Genomic DNA, 16939 nt, shown 5'->3' with positions numbered 1-16939 from the left:
CCTTGTATCCTTTGGGGGGAAGTTCTGACCTAAATCATACTTGCTAGAAAATGGAATTTTAGTTCTCAGGCTTTGCTTTTAAAGAAAATGAAACACCCAAACAGTCCTGCCTTTTAACGTCCCGTGTTCGGAAAGCGCGATTGAATTACCAGTACTCTCGCTTTCCTTCTCCAGGTTGGAAAATCTTAACTCCTTTTCCTCCCGTTTCCACTTACAGACTTTTAGCTGCTTATTTTTTGCCTCAAGATTATCTCTAACTTCTCCACAAACGGCCCGAGGTCTCCCCTGTGTCACTGTGGTGGTGCTTGAAGCCTGTCCTCAGGAGGGTTTTGTTACATGGAAATGGGACCCTCTCCAGAGCAGATGTCCATGTCAGGGCTCTGATCACCCTGTTGAACTGGAGAGTGGGCTGTATGGCCAACCCCGGCCACCCCACTCAGGTTAGACGGGGTGGGGGGCGGGGGGGAGGGTGGCGCCCTGGTCAGTCTCCGCAGGCGCTAGCCGTAGTGCTGAAGAAGGATGGTGATGCAGGCTTTTGCCGAGCCAAGCTGTACCCTGAAGGAGAGCCTGGATGTGTGGTAGTGGTGGGGCCCTGGAGGGTCAACGTAGCAGCCATCCTCTAACCAATATGGGCATATTTCAGTCTTTTAACCACCAGCGAGGCCGCCCAGGGGCAAGCCAGCTGAACCTCAGCGTGAGTTCTCTTTGATAAGGCCTTTGAGATACGATGTGGTTTCAAAAGAAGCCCGTTGGGTTTGTAGCGGGAGACCTGCTTTGAGTCACACCTGCATCTCTTATTAGCCGTAAAACCTTCAACGAGACACTAACACTTTCCTTGTCTCCCAGTGAAGGAGTTTGCGCCATACAAAATCCAATGCCTCCTCTTGCTCTAAAGTTGGAGAAAATAAAACAAGCAGAACAGTCAAGGTGGCGGGTTCCAAACCTGAACCGTGTCCCTGGTATTTTATGTTTATGTCATAGTGATGCCTTTTTCCTGCCTAACTTCTTCATTCAAGATTAGCCAAAGAAAGGGATTTGGGGGAAGGGTCTGAAAGAAGAGAGACTGTGATCTGATTTGGGCAGCACGGGGCACATTATAAAATTGTGAAAAGTGTTGAGCAAAGGAGAGGCAGGTTTAAATCCTGACTCGGCCGCACTGTGTTCATTTGCCCATTCATTTCTTCATTTGTTCACTCCCTCAGCATTTGTGGAGCCTCAGGGGTTGGGTGCCGTTCTGGACTCCAGGGAAGGGGTAACGATTGCAGTAATGTCCCTGCTCTCTTAGGATTTATATTCTAGAGGCACCTGGGCAAGCCACTTATCCTCTTTGGACCTAAATTTTGGACTTAAGTTTTTGTACCTGTGAAGTTTTTAATGGGGAATGACACTGGTACTCTTACTCCCCATTCTGGTGCCCATGACAGCCATCACCAATCAAGCATAGCACTCCAAGCAGCCACAACCAGTTAATAGAAAACAAGCCTACATGTTATCCTGGGCTAGCCGAATTCTTAAATCCTTTCCTGCTCCAGAATTTCATTCTTACTCCTTCTAAGTAAATGGGAAGACAGGATTATACTGAAGAAAAAATTGCAGTAGAACCCCAAAATAGAACCATTGAAGCTGCAGGTCTTACAGGGAAACCACCATCGCTTTGGTTTTTATTGGGTACGAAAGGTATGTGTTTTTGTAAAATTATCTTAGATCTTTCGGTCTTAGATTTTTCCATCCACATCTTTTGCTGCAAGTTCTCCTGCTCAACCTGCTTTACTTTGATCCCTGGATAAAGGAGAGGCTCATCAGCATTGACTTTTAACTCCTTTCCCTTTGGAAACCTCTTTATGAAGCCTCCTTTTACTGGAGGCAGGCTGGGCAGAATCAAATCCTGCTCCTTTTGATAAATGTTTCTACTGCACACGAGGTAACTCAACAGCAATCACTAGCAGAAGGCCTCCTAGGGGGCTAACGTGGCCATCTGGCCTTTTATGTTCCACTCCACGCGGTGGAAGCCAAACCAAGGTTGGGCTGACAGCAACGTCTTGGTGATTTTCCCCTCAGATTCCAAAGACACCTTTGCAGTATTTCCATTTGTGTGCCCTGCTTCCCATCCCTGTGATCGACCAGCAAATCCAGTGCTTCCAAGTGAGCTCAAATTGTGAAGAAAAAAAAAAATGGCATTGCTTCTGTTGGGATTGGTAGCCTTTGAGCTTTCAAATGCCTCTCTGCCTCTCGCAAAACAAGGAGATGGGCACTGGGGACAGCTTGGCTCTATTTTATTTAATTCTATTAGATATACTCACAGGGGTTGGAGACTATGAACACTTTGCTCCTGTGATTTCTAAGTTTTAATGACCCAGAGGTACCTCTCTCAATAATAAAACATTCTGTCCAATGAGGAATGAGAGCTGGAGTCTCCAGTATCCTAGGCTGAGGCTCCCGTAATCTGTAATCCGTGCCATATAAGCATTTGGTAATTGGCACAGAACTTAGCTCTTCCCTTTTCAATGGAAGAAACCCAGGTTTCTACCATTGAATCATGGACCTTTAAACCACAGAGTGTTTTAAGAAAGAGGAAAGGGATCTTTATTCCTCGGTTTAAGTCCGTGATTTTTTTTTTTTCCTTTGAAGGGGAATGGGTATGGGCAATTTAGAAAAAAAAAAAAATCATTCTGGCCTTGTTTAGAACAGTAGGTATTAAATATAGATGAGATAACTCAGTTCTCCTTTTAAGACTTGATAAGGGCATGCCTATCTTCTCTACAGCCACAGAATTCTCCCACATTTGCAAAATGAAGTGGAAAGCTCTCTGGTTTTAAGGGGTTTGGTTAGTCATTTTTGCAGAGGGTAATGTGTGGAGTATATTGGAAAGTCTGCACAGAAGCAAAAAGTCTGTGTGCTCTTAAGGGCATGGATTCTGAAAGACTGTTGTGAAATTAAATGAGATTATTCCTGGGATGCTATGATTCCATATGCTGTGTTATATACACGGTAGCTAACCATTTTGGGAGCTGTGCCTCCATTTCCTCATCTGTAGAATGGGGATAATAATGAGGCTTCAATGAATCTCTCTGTAGCTAGCTGGCCAGATGAGCTGTAGATGCATTTACAGCAGCGTGGACCATAGTGAGTGCTACTCATGTGATAATCGTTACTGTTGTTGCGTGAACTCCGAATGCTTTCCTTATTGGAAGGGCAGCGTGTGAAATGGTTAAGAACCTAGAACCCAAGCTCCGGGTCTGCCACTTATTTGTTAGCCGTGACCTTAGGCGAGTCATTTTCCCTCTATGCCTCAGGCTTTTCATCTGTAGATTGGGACTAATAATGCAATCTCCTTTGTAGGGTTGCTCTGAGAATGAATTGAGATCGCTCTCTGTAAAGTGCTCAGAGGGCGCCCGACGTACATTCAGGGTTCCATAAACCATCGCTCATATTTCCAGACGATTTCTTTTAACTCTCTGGAGCGAGGCAGAGGGTTCCAGGAAGAATGTGCTTTGGGAAGCAGTGCTTTCTGGAGATAATTGAAAGGCAGCCGTCTTGCTGTTTGCAGATGTGGTCACCCTGCTGGGCTTTCTCTATGCCTCCAGTGGAGAAAACACAGGCATTGTGAAGAAGTTCCCGAGGTTTCACAACCGAGAGCTGGAGGCCACCCGACGCCAGCGGATAGATTATCCAGTGTAAGAATGGGCAGAGGACGGTGGGGGGCGCTGGGCTGGTGGGGCAGGACCGTTTTAACCTGAGGACCAGGGCAGGCTAGTGGAATCCCTTAGGAGGACATACCTGTCTAATACGTTTTGGAAAAATGTTGAGATCCACACAGCTTAGACGGAATTCGTGGCCCAAAGCGGTCTTGAGTTATTCTTGCGATTAGCAGTCCTCAGTTTGCCTTAGACTCTCTGTGTCGGTCCCAGGAATGACATGAGCAGGGGCGCAAGGTGTGGGGGCCTGAAGCCTTGCAAGCTTTCGGGGGCAGCCAGCCACAGCCGGCACACGTTGCCGCCTTTGCTTTGCCTTTTCTGTCTTGGAAGACTGGATGAGCTGCTTGAAATCTCACAACTTCTGATCTCCTCCATTGATTTCAGCAAAACCCAGATATAGTTTTTTCCTTCTGCTGAATTGAAGATGCTGAAAATGGTTCCTGGTTCACCTCAGACCGGATGGATTTAGCAGAGTGATTTAATTCTTCCCATGCTGCTGGCTGTAGAAAGATCTTGAGTCACTTTACTGAGCGTATGTTCTTGCTAAGCTTCCTTGTAATAACTTATCTTCATGAGCTTGCTCAGCTGGGTGGGTCAGGAGGGAGCTGTGTGGCACCATCTGTTTGCATATCTTACCACTGATTCCGAGGCCAGATTATAAAGCCCAGAAAATTCTAAAGGACTTGTTTGGATATATCCCCCAAAGAACCCGGAGCCACTGCCACTTTAACCCCCAACCGTGACTTGCTCACCGGGGTAATGGCAAGAACTCTGTACGTTGGTTTTGACCTTGATTGCCGTTTCATCTGCAAAATGCAGTTGTTCCCAGCTCCTCGTCTTTGAACTTCCAGTCACTAGCACGATGCGTGGCATTAAGCAAGTGCTCGGCAAATATTTGCTGAGTGATGGACGGATCACACATCTTGGCTAAATGTGTCCTAGTTAAGTTGACTACTCTTATTTTATTCCCACTCGGCAAATCACAGATGTACAATACTTTTTTCAGCTAAAATAGCCCCGGTCCAGAAAAGAAACAATTAGATTAGTCGTTCCATGTGGGTCAGCCAGAACTGTGATCCTGCGCAACCTAATGTGTGCGTTAAAATAGTGTCTGTGTGTCCCCATTAACATAGAGCGATGCCATTTGCAGATTATGACATTTTTCTACCTTAAGGCTTTTATCTTGGAAGGAAACAAAATTGCTCAAAAAAGCCCTAGTTGTGTTTTTTTTTATTTTTAATCACTGAAATTAGAATAGCTTCTTACCAAATCACCTCTTATTAAAATCCAGATTTTTGTTTTACGTCTGGCTTTCTAAACCCTAATCAAGAACTCAGATGGGAGGCGTGTGAGATTCTCAAAGGGGCACAGAAACAGAGTTTTGGGCACAAGGTACGCTATCTGCCAGTTTTGCACAATGACTCTTAACTCCTGTCTTTTGCAGTTACTATAACTACCTCCTTTGTCTCAAAAATCAAGCTTTGCAAGCTGATCTCCCATGATGAACATGAAGGCAAATTCATCCCTTCATTGGAAAGAAAGCAATTTACTTGGTCATTGTTAACTATAATTACCTGTTCTTGGATGATATCAATCTGCAGAATTTTTTATTTCTCCTCACTCTTGTAGGTTTACTGTTTCATTGTGGCTTTATTTACTCCATTATTGCAAGGCCAGTCTCTGTGGGATTCTGTACTTTGTTGATTCTAATGAGATGTACGGCACGCCGTCTGTATTTCTTACCGAAGAGGGTAAGTATGAGACAGAACCTTTAAAACGATGTTGCAGTTTTCTCGTGCTCTGTCTATTGGCAGATACGTCTGCAATTAAGGAAGATGTTGTCAACGTGGCAGTTCAGCGAAAGTGACGATTTTCAAACGTGGGCTTCACGTGAAACTTTATTTCTGGCAGCCTGAAACAAAGGCCTTCTTTACAAAGGAGTTCACTTGCGTGTTCTTTTGTTTGCTTTGTTTTTGTTTAAAGGAAGGAGGAACACGTTCTAGCTGGGTAGCTGCTTAAGGCAGTTGATGAAAAGGTGCACCCACTTGACGCACTTCGAAGTAATATTTTTGTGTGGTTTTCACGAGCTTTGATTTTCCTTGTAGGCCACTTGCATATTCAGATGCACCTTGTCAAAGGAGAAGACCTTGCGGTAAAAACGAAATTCACCATGCCCTTGAAGGAGTGGTTTCGACTGGATCTCTCTTTTAACGGAGGCCAGGTAGCGGCATGCACGCCCCATGAATCACCAGCATCATCACTGATAACATTAAGCGTTGCCGTAAAGTCAGGGAGCCAGGATATCCGCCACAGCGAATTTGTGGAACATGATAAAGTCTTTACAGCTGCACACTTTTTCAATCAAACTTTTATAGATGAAAGTTTAAATCATAAGAATCCCGTCCCATTTAATTAACTTTTAAAGTGCTTCTTTCGACCATATTGTGAATAAGTAAATAATATAGCCAGCGATATGGCCACAATTATCTGAGCAATTCAGTTTTTTACCCCCCCGAGGGAGATAGGCTTAGTGGAGATAAATGTTAAAACAGCATCGGCCATGTTTATACAGTGTTATCAGATCTACGACTTTTTTTTTTTTTTTTTTTTACAGGAAACGTATTGGTTAGTTCAGCCAAGAGATGGTTTCCCTGTTTTTGACAGTTACACAGTTGCTTATGTTTGGCATTAAACAGACAAATAACAAAATAAACGATGATTCTGGTGGGACAGAGGGTCTTTATCTATCTTGTACTATAAAACAGTGCACATAACTGCCTCAAACTCTCATAGCCCAGACTTTATGGATTCTGGCAAATCTGTTGTTATAATTGAAGACTAGTCCGTTTCTCAGTATATGTGATGCCATTATCTTTTTTTTTTTCTCATCAACTTTTCTTATTGATTTGTGATTTTCCAGTAACAAAAGTGGAAGAGACGTTTTGTCTTATGTATTAGATAATACACAGACTTCCCTTGGTGTTTAGGTTTATAACATTTCCTTTTCCTGAAGAGAAAAGAAATCAGGTCAGTCCTTGTTGCCTTTGAAGAAGAATCTGTGAAAGGTTAGCTAGGACTGTGTGTGTGTGTGTGTGTGTGTGTGTGCGTGTGCGCGCACGTGTATTTGTTTCCTTAACAATGTTAGGTGACAGGGCTGTGGTCCGTGGTCCCATTTATATGCTTCCCATTTATATGAGGATTATGATGGCATTATAGTTTGGTTGCTGCTTTCTCTTAAGGAGAAGGTCAGCTCAGTACTTTGTGTCCCTTAAATGGGTACCAAATCATCAGAACAAATCACGGAGCTTATCTGGCGCCTTATGTATGCAAGGCACTTTGCTCAAGGAGCTAATTGACTATTTATGGAAGAAGCACTGAGCAGGTGAGGGGATGTCATAAGGAAAGCGTAAGTGCCAAATGATTCATATTGATTCACGCTGGGATGCTCAGGGAAGGTTTCGTAGAGAAGGTTCCTACGGATTGGGCGAAACTAAGAGCAGAGAGGAGGGAAGATTTTAGCACATCACTGGGGGTTGGTTAGTGGATAAACCAGTTTGGAGTAGAAGTTTGTAGACTATAGAAAACTACTAGAAGGGGGAATGTCTTTGGGCTAGAATGTGGACAATCGTGAGTATCAAGGAATTGGGGTTTCTGTTTGCAAGGCGGCAGGATGTCATGGCAGGTTTTTGAGCAGAAGGAGAGAAAACCAAAGGAGTCCTTTAATTAAAGAGACAAATTTAATTTAGCAAGGCACGTAATGGGGTAAGGATTAGGAAGACCACATGGGATGGAAGGAAAAATAAAGTAGGTTTTTGTTTTTGGTAGATTTTTTTTGCCATCTGTCCTACCTTCTTTCCATCCTATCTGGTCTCCCTGATATCTGTAGGTCCCCAAACGATATTCCTGTTTTACCACACAGAATCCACCTCTGTGGCGGGACTTACCATACTCATTGCTTTGGCCAAATGGACAAGTGACTTAAAGCCAATGGCTGGTTTAGAGAAACCACTGGTTTGAATCCTTTTCTTCTCTGACCTGACATGTTGCATATGGCTGATGTGGGTTGGTCTTTCAGTGTTAGTTTGTCTTTCGTAGACACTGTTGTAGCCACACCTTTGAGACTCTGATCAGGCCAGCACATGTTTCCTCCACACTCGCTCTGTGCCAGCACTGGGGGAGTAGAAGGAGCCCCTTAGCTCCAGGGGCTTATGTCGTCATAGTAGTCCAAGGCTCAAGAAGAATATGGGACAGCCAGCGACAGTCTCCACAAAAACATGGTCCCTGTTGAAATGCCAGTGACAATTCTCAGTGCTTGGGAAGAGAGTGGGGAATAGCAGTGCATGAAAAATGCTCAGCACCAACTTGTTTCTCCCCCTAAGGATCTCATGGAATCAGAGTAAAAATTTTTTTATTCAATTTTGTTAATATTTATTTATTTTTTAGAGAGATCGAGAGAGAGAGAGAGAGAGAGAAACAGAGTGCGAGCGAGGGAGGGGCAGAGAGAGAGGGAGACACAGAACCCGAAGCAGGCTCCAGGCTCCAAGCTGTCAGCACAGAGCCCGATGCAGGACTCGAACCCACAGACCCCAAGATCATGGCCTGAGCTGAAGTCGGACACTTAACCGACGAAGCCACCCAGGCCCCCCCAGAGTAAAATTTCATAAACTCCTTGTATCTTACCCATTTCCTGGTCTTTCTTTGCAACAAACTTATGGGCACAGATACACCCAACGAAGCTTTGGGGTAGCTTGGAAGTATCTGAAACCTACTGGGGGAAACCCCACGATGGATATTGTGACCGTGTGAAGTCACTTGGAGAAATTAAATTTCTTAAATCTTACAATATTCATGGGGCTAGTGCTAGTAAAGTGTTGATTTTACTTCTGCAGAAGTGGATCAGGCGAGAGAAAATGCAGCCCACCTTATGAGTAATTTGTACCCAGGACTGTATCTATGACATGAGGTGTTGGGGCATAACTGATCTTGTGTGTTTCTCCCAACACAGATAGTGGTAGCCACCAGCCTTGGACAGGATTTGAAAAGCTACCATAATCAGACCATTAGGTAAGTGCAATATTTTTCTCTTTATTCAAAATGTCGGTTAAGGACTCAAAAATCTTCATACGTTAGCCTTCAACCCCCATGTTTTTCCCACACCTCCGTATTCAGCTTTTGTGGCTGGTCTGCCCTGTAGCCAGCCTTTGTATTTTTTTTTCTGTCCGCAAGCTCGCCCCATTTCCCCCACAACATTTTTTTTTTCCAAGCAAGAGAAACTGTTCCTCTCTCCAGATCTCCTGGTAAATTCTTCCTTTCGTGGCACCTGATAATTCATTTGCTTTGAAAATTGTCTTCTGTGAAGGCTTCTGAAAAATAAATCAAGGTATTAACGTTGCTTATTGAGAATGGTTGGTAACTTTGGCCTAGTATAAAACATAAAAGCAGACAGCCCTCATATTTATGTTTATGATCTGAATTTGAAATGCACACAACGATTGGTATTGCCGTAACTTTTCATCTTCCTGTAACCATTCCCCGCAAGAGTTACAGAAACTGAGAAGGGGGTCCTTTGCTTCGCATTTCATAATTTTTTAATTTGCTTCAGCATCCTTGTCTAATAGCGGGTTCTTCTGGTGGCAGAACCATGGGGTAGCCTCCTTTAGGGACTCAGGGTGCCTCAGCCTCGCTAGACAACATATATACGATCAAATGCTTAAGAACAAGTGTAGAGAATAACAACAAAAATTACCAGCTTTATGTGTATGATTTATGTATGCGTGTATATTACACATGTACCAGCTTTATCTGTATAATTAAAAAAAAATGTATCAGGCACTTTGGCTGGGGAAGGAGGACTCGTTCCTCCTCGCTATTGTTGTTCTACAGCAGGCAGGCAGCTCTCTCCGAACGGGGTCGTTCGCTCAGACTCGTCACACAGTCCGGATGTTCCTGGAAACCAATTGTTAAAGAAAGGAATATAAGGAGAGCTGGGGACAAGGGAACTGAGGGGGGCATACAATACGCCCTACTTCCCGCCCCCCCCTCCCCATTCCTGTTTACACTGAAGTCAAACCGATTGCTTTCTGGCTCTGGGCACTTAGAACAATTCTTATTTTCACGGCCGGATTAAAGGATTACCGTCATAAGGAGGGGCTAAGGAGGTGTTACTCCTCAGCTTGCAAGGAGAAGGTCAGGGGCGACTTGATAGTTGTATTGAGACAGAGAGGCTGATGCCTAAGAACAGAGGGGCGGTCTGGAAAGGGTACCAAGTGGATTTAGAGCAGTCAGAAGGAGTTCAGCAGACGTGAGTTTTGTTGTACAACAGGTGGCCGTGGGACCTCCTCTGAAGAGTTGGGGAATAGGCGAGGCCTGGGAGTTTGTTCGCTGCAGAGAAACAAATGATGTGTGGCTCTTCCGGGAGCTCCTTCTAGTGCCCTGCTCTGCCAAGTGAGCCCCAGAGAAGGAGGGCTTGCATTTTGGGATGCGAAGTGTGAAATAGTACCTTCTCCTTTCTCTCCCGACACCCGCCCACAACCCCAGGACCTTTTGGACAAAAGATTGATTTTATAGGCTCTTTTTCATTCGCTGTGTAAGGGCTTCTTTTCACTTTGCATCTCAGGGATCTAGATGCTGGCACGACTGAATGGTAGACGGAGGGATCGCAGGGTGATCCGGAGCTGGGCCCGGGATGTGGAGAGAGAGACATAGGCCTTCCACATAAAATTTAAGGAGGTGCCAAAAACCTCAGTAGTTGTATTAGTTTACTAGGGTTCCTGGAATAAAACCACACAAACTGAGTGGATTAAACAACTGAAAATTATTGTTTTGCAGTTCTAGAGGCTAGAGGTCCAAGATCACGTGTCAGCTGGGCCGTGCTCTCTCTGAAGGGTCTGGGCAGAGCTGTTCTAGGCTCTGAGGCTTCCAGGCCTCTCTTCAGCTCTGACAGCTCCTGGGGCTGTGGCAGCAAAACCCCAGTCTTTACAGGGTATTTTCCCTGTGATGGGGTGTGTGTGTGTGTGTGTGTGTGTGTGTGTGTGTATGTGTGTCTTTGTCCATATGTCCCCTTTGGACAAGGCCACCAGTCATATTGGACTACGGGCCCATTCTGCCAGTGTGGGTTCATCTCAACTAATTACATCTGCAATGACCCTATTTCCAGATAAGGTCACCCTCCGAGAGACTGGGGGTTCAGACTTCAACCTGTGAATTCGGGTGGGGACAATGACACAACTTAACTCATAACAGTAATCATGATAAATACCACTTAATGCAATATGGTGAGAAAGAGAAATTGATGGAAAGAATGCACAATGAACGAAAAATGAAAGTTTTGAGTAAATACAGAATCCGTGTGATCACATAAGCATCCAGAGAGGAAGACTGATTTTCAGGTACATACCAATTCAACATGCCCCTTAAAGCATTGCAGTGATTCCTTACCTGGTGGTACAGGCCGCCCCCAGACCCAGGAATGCCCCCTGTCACCTCCTCAGCTGCCCTGCCTGTATTCCCGGGACCTCACCCATCAATAAGAGAACTAAAGATTTAATGTCGCGCCTACCCGGGATTCCTGTGGTTAGATATTTGGAATCTCATCCATCAGAGAGATCTCAGCGCGGGCCAAGCCAGTGAACTAAACGTCAGATATTTTATTCCTTTCTTGTCATGGAAACATAATGATAGCTGCTATCCCATAAAGGTGGTGTAGAACGATTAGTAATTAAGTGCTCGGAAGCACAGTGCCATACATGAACGAATGGCTGTCAGTAACACTGGGTGACAGGTAACAACTTCAGGCCTGTACTGTGTTTATCCTTCCTTCATTCATCCAGCATATCCTCATTCGTCCCAATGCGTCCACCATGTACCTGACACAGTGCCGGCCTCTGGGGATGAAATGATGAACGAAAAGAATACAGTCAGTCCCTGCCTTCAAGGAGGCTAAAAAAAAAAAAAAAAAAAAAAAAAAAAAAAATCTAGTGGGGGAGACAGATCCTAACTAAATTCACAAATAAATTTAAAATTGCAATTCGTGGTGAATTCTGGGGAAGTGATGACTATAGGGTGACCTGAGGGGAGACAGGAGATCAGAATTTATGGCAGGTCCCCGGGGACATGACATTTGAGAGCACAGCTAATTTGAGGCTCTGAGTTCCCCTATGAAAAAAACCCTCGAACTGGAACTGTTTTCTAATTCTGAGTGAGGTTTATTTAACGACATCGGAGATTCATCTGGGCTGCTGGCGCTCTATAGTAATACACCAAGGCACTCTCCTATGTCCAGATAAGAGTAGAGATAGTTTGCCAGTGTGTCTGAGGTTTCCAAAAGGGGTGGTCTGGACTTTGGAACTGTCTAGCTCAACTTTTATGTCAGTGAAATTGATGACCTTCAGACAATGCACGCACAGTACAAGGAAGCTCTTGGCAATCTTTGGGCAGCCACTGAGAATTTTGGAGGAGAAAAATGTGGGGGCACCAATGTGGATGGAGACTAAACTGGAGAGATCTCTTATTTAGTTGTTCTTTGGGGGTTCCCACATCCAAAACCGGGATTGAGGAGGTCTTTGCCCCCTACCACCACCAAGCAATTCTCAGACACCAGCAAAGTGTCTGAGAATTCAACTCCGTTACGACACTATCTGGAGATTGCATCAGATGCCACAGGGTAAGGGTCAGTCCTACAAGACTGTCCCTACCCCCACTTAAGATGCCAGTTCCAAGCTCCAGGCTGCAGATTGGAGGTTCCAATGACCTCCTCTGTAGGTTCTTTTAATTTGCTACAGCAAATCAAACTCAGAACTCAGGGAAGCACTTACGTAAATTTACTATTAAAGGATCTGATATAGGATACTAATCAACGGCCAGGTGAACAGATACATAAGGTGAAGTCTGGGGAAAGAGCACAGAACTCCCATGCCCTCTCCAGGTATGTCACTTTCCCCAGCCTCCATGTGGTCACCAACCTTGAAGCTCTAACTCAGTCTTTTACGGAAGCATCATTACACAGTCAGGATTGACTAAGTCATTAGCCGTTGGCTGGTTCAACCTGCAGCCCTTCTCCCCTCCCTGGAGGTTGGGGGATGAAACCAAAAATTTCAGTCCTTTAACCACATGGTTGGTCAATCTGGCAACCAGTCTCTCTACCTTTGGATGGAGTCCAAAAGGGACCTTTGTTGATGTAACAAAAGAAACCCTTATCACTTTCAACACGTAGGAGATCCCAAGGGTTTGGGGAGCATCGTGAGCCAGGAACTATGGACAAAGACCAAATATATATTTCTTCTAAATCACGATGTCACAGTTGTATTGTGATAATGATGTTAAAAGCCCAAAAAATTACAGTCCAGTACCATAGGGACCAAGTAGTTTATTGATTGGTTGAAAAATTTGAGTTAAAGCGAAGATCCATTTGAAAAGACACTTAAGGGGCACCTGGGTGGCGCAGTCGGTTAAGCGTCCGACTTCAGCCAGGTCACGATCTCGCGGTCCGTGAGTTCGAGCCCCGCGTCGGGCTCTGGGCTGATGGCTCGGAGCCTGGAGCCTGTTTCCGATTCTGTGTCTCCCTCTCTCTCTGCCCCTCCCCCGTTCATGCTCTGTCTCTCTCTGTCCCAAAACTAAATAAACGTTGAAAAAATAATAAAAAAAAAAAAAAAAGAAAAGAAAAGACACTTAACCATAGGGGCACCTGGGTGACTCAGTCGATTGAGCATCTGACTGCTGATTTTGGCTTGGATCATGATCCCAGGGTCGTGGGATCAAGCCCTGCTCAGCGTGAGCTTAAGATTTTCACTCTTTCCCCTTCTACCCCTCCCCTGCTTGTGCTCTCTCCCTCTCTAACAAATAATTTTAAGAAGACACTTACCATAAATGTTTTATTTTAATTAAAAAAATAGAAGTGTATATCCATCCACCAGTCTTTCCAGATAGGGCCTTTCCTTTGTTACAAATCTACCGATTGGAGTTTTTTGTGTGTGTGGTCTTTCTTACATAGGTGGCACTCAATTTCTCTTTCTTAACAAATGAAAAAAAACCAAGCAAGCAAAGACCCCTGTGAAACTATCAGAGCCAAAATACATCTAGACGTCTCCCATTTTTTTCTAATCCTTTACAGTTGTCCTAATTCCACACTTTTTAAGCAACCATTACCATTCTTTTCTGAGTCTACCCAAAAGACTCAGCTTAATTGTTATAAAGGAGCAACTCTTTCTTCCTGCTCATATTTTATTGGGGAACATTATAGTTAATTTTTTTTTAAATTTTTTTTCAACGTTTTTTTTTTTTATTTATTTATTTTTGGGACAGAGAGAGACAGAGCATGAATGGGGGAGGGGCAGAGAGAGAGGGAGACACAGAATCGGAAACAGGCTCCAGTCTCTGAGCCATCAGCCCAGAGCCCAACGCGGGGCTCGAACTCAGGGACCGCGAGATCGTGACCTGGCTGAAGTCGAACGCTTATAGTTAATTAAATTGTATAATTACAATGACCATCCAATCGGCACGGCCAGGTTTGGGAACAAATACTGCTTACTCTTACTCAGCCCGCGGTCCTACCAAGATGGTAGCAAAAGTCCACCAGTGAATGAGGTCAATAATAATAATAATAATGGTCGTTAACAGTGATGGCGCTTACTCTGTGCCAGGCACTGTTCTAAATGCTCTCTTTAAATTTTAGTTTATCTAATCCTCACGACGACCCAGTAGGTGGGTACTATTATCATCCCTATTTAAGCCATGAGAAGACTAAGGCTCCCGAGAGTAGGCTGCGGCCAGTGAGCACCCAACACGTTGCAGGGATGGCGGTCAGGTGAGCTGATGAGTTGGTTGAGCCGAGTGCCAGAAGGAGCTTCTATTATAGAAGCATTTGCACTGTATCCCTCCAGTGCCAGGCATTGCGTCGTGAGCGTGGCTGGAATGTTAAGTCATTCTACGGCCTTGAGAAACGAAATCAATCCACGGCTCTCAGAGATAATAACTTTGCAGTCCCACTGGAAAAGAAAGGGAAGGACCATCATCGTCTCGCAGCCCTTCAAGCCTGAGCTTTTCTGAAGAGAAAAATACCGGAGACGAAGCCCTTCTTTTCCAGTTTAGCTGCCTTCTGTAAAGCTAATTTCTAAGCGCTCACGTTGTGCTGCCGTCACTTGATGGGGTCAGAGAGTCTCATTCCTTCCCGCTTTTGCCTTCCTTTCTGGCCAGGTGCACCTGTTAGGGGTCAGGTTCCTGGCTAACCGTCAGTACATCCCCTCTCTGGGGTAACCCCAGGTTGCTTGGCTCCTGTGATCCCACTGCTGGTATCTTGCTCCATCCCTCTTGGCGTCACCCTGGCCCATTGCTCTCGCGGCCCGCCGGGCTTCTGGAGGCTTGCCTGGCATTTTGTTTTCTTTCCATCTGCTTCCGTCTGCCCTCTGCCTTCCCTGGCTCTTTCCGCTTTGCCTGGCTTCTCACTTGATGCCTGTCTTGACTCCCTTCCCCCAACCTGCTGTCCACATATGCTCTGGTGGCACCTTGTTCACCTGTTCCTATTTTAGTTTTTAGGTTTTTTTTTTAATTTTTTTTTAACGTTTATTTATTTTTGAGACAGAGAGAGACAGAGCATGAACGGGGGAGGGGCAGAGAGAGAGGGAGACACAGAATCCGAAACAGGCTCCAGGCTCTGAGCTGTCAGCACAGAGCCCGACGGCGGGCTCGAACCCACAGACCGTGAGATCATGACCTGAGCCGAAGTCGGCCGCTTAACCGACTGAGCCACCCAGGCACCCCTAGTTTTTAGTTTTTAAATAGGTAGTAAATGCACATGTTTTAAAAAGCAAAACTAGGGGCGCCTGTTGGTTAAGCGTCTGACTTCGGCTCAGGTCATGATCTCACGGCTAGTGGGTTCGAGCCCGGCATTGGGCTGCTCTCTGCTGTCAGCGTGGAGCCTGCTTTGGGTCCTCTGCCCCCCTCTTTCCACTCCTCCCCCACTCACTCACACCCTCCCTGTCAAAATTAAACATTAAAAAAATAAAAATAAGTAAATAAATAAAACTCAAAACTATATGAAAAGATAGACAGTTAGAGGTCTTACTTCTAGCTCTGCCCTCAACCAATCCATCCTTACTCTCCACACCATGGGGAAATACTCTTGTTAGTTTCTTGCAGTATATACTTCCAGAGTTTTTAAATGAAAATACAAAAAAAAAAAAAAAAGAGAGAGAGAGACACGAAAAAAGCCATTCTCCTCTTTCTTAGATAAAAAGTGTACTCTTTGTTTTAAATTTTCGTTTTACTTTTTTTTTTAAAGGTTATTTATTTATTTTGAGAGAGACAGAGACAGCATAAGTGGGGGGGGTAGGGTGCACAGAGAGAGGAGACAGAGAATCCCAAGCAGGCTTCACACTGTCAGTGCAGAGCCTGATGCAGGGCTCGAACCCATGAAACCGTGAGATCATGACCTGAGCAGAAACGAAGAATCAGATGCTTCACCGACTGAGCCACCCAGGCGGCCTTGTTTTTAACTTCCTGGTTTAGGGATCTCTCCAGGTCAGTTCACGGAGCCCTCTGTCCCTTTTTTAAGCTATGTATGAAAGAAAGGCTCACATTTAGGGTCCATTGGTTGGGTGTGGGCTGGTCTTCACTGACAGACACCTGGGATTTCCAGTCTTTGGTGAATATAAACAACACCGCAAGGAACAACTTTGTGCATTTGATTCATGCTGGCCCATTGTTCCCTCTATTTCCCTTCTTGCTCTGTTAAGTCTTTTAGGACAAGGTGGATTGTCAGCACGTCACCTGTGCTGACCTCTGGTGTGCGGCCATGCCCTTTGACCTTGCTGTGGCCTCTTCCTCCTCACTCCAAATTTTACCTCGGTTCTTACCTACCAGGATATGTTGTTAATTTTCATTCACAGCCACCTTCTATCCATGTAACAAGTTGTTTGTTTTGTCTTGTTTTTTCATTGTAGAGCAAAATATTTCCAATTAAGACTAGCGATTCCAAAGAATTCCAATTCCAGACAATTTTACCAATATCAAAAACTGGCCAGGTACGGAGTATTTATGGGGGCCAGGCACTCTGCTAGACGTACGCCTTTACATTTCACTTAATCCTCCTAAAAATCTAGTTTAAATAGCAGAGTTAGGACCCTAGCCCAAGTGTGCCTGACCCCACCATGGTCTTATCTACTAGAACACAGGTAGGAAGTGAGGCAATTTGGGGGTTTAAGTCAGGAGGGTTAATGAAAGAGCCTCTTTTTTAAAATTTCTGGTTCCAA

The 16939-nt window shown here is 44.8% G+C and overlaps 1 protein-coding gene across 5 annotated transcripts in view; it reads left to right on the top strand.

The window, feature by feature from the left end:
• Positions 1-16939, top strand: part of SEL1L3 (SEL1L family member 3) — a 105915-nt gene that overhangs the window by 21376 nt on the left and 67600 nt on the right. For 4 of the 5 annotated variants that reach the window (XM_047091783.1, XM_047091779.1, XM_047091782.1 and 1 more), the window contains exons 3-6: positions 3548-3674; positions 5325-5446; positions 5801-5919; positions 8701-8759. In XM_047091783.1, the coding sequence (XP_046947739.1) occupies positions 3548-3674; positions 5325-5446; positions 5801-5919; positions 8701-8759 (427 nt within the window). The remainder of the gene's footprint in view (positions 1-3547; positions 3675-5324; positions 5447-5800; positions 5920-8700; positions 8760-16939) is intronic. The other variant, XM_047091780.1, reaches the window with a different exon arrangement.

The sequence above is a fragment of the Lynx rufus genome, unplaced genomic scaffold (assembly GCF_022079265.1).
Source record: "Lynx rufus isolate CCGP_SWC_20201006 ecotype Redwood Valley unplaced genomic scaffold, mLynRuf1.p SCAF_3, whole genome shotgun sequence".
Classification (NCBI taxonomy): domain Eukaryota; kingdom Metazoa; phylum Chordata; class Mammalia; order Carnivora; family Felidae; genus Lynx; species Lynx rufus.
The sequence above is the reverse complement of the archived record's forward strand: the minus strand, read 5'-3'. Positions and strand labels throughout refer to the sequence as shown.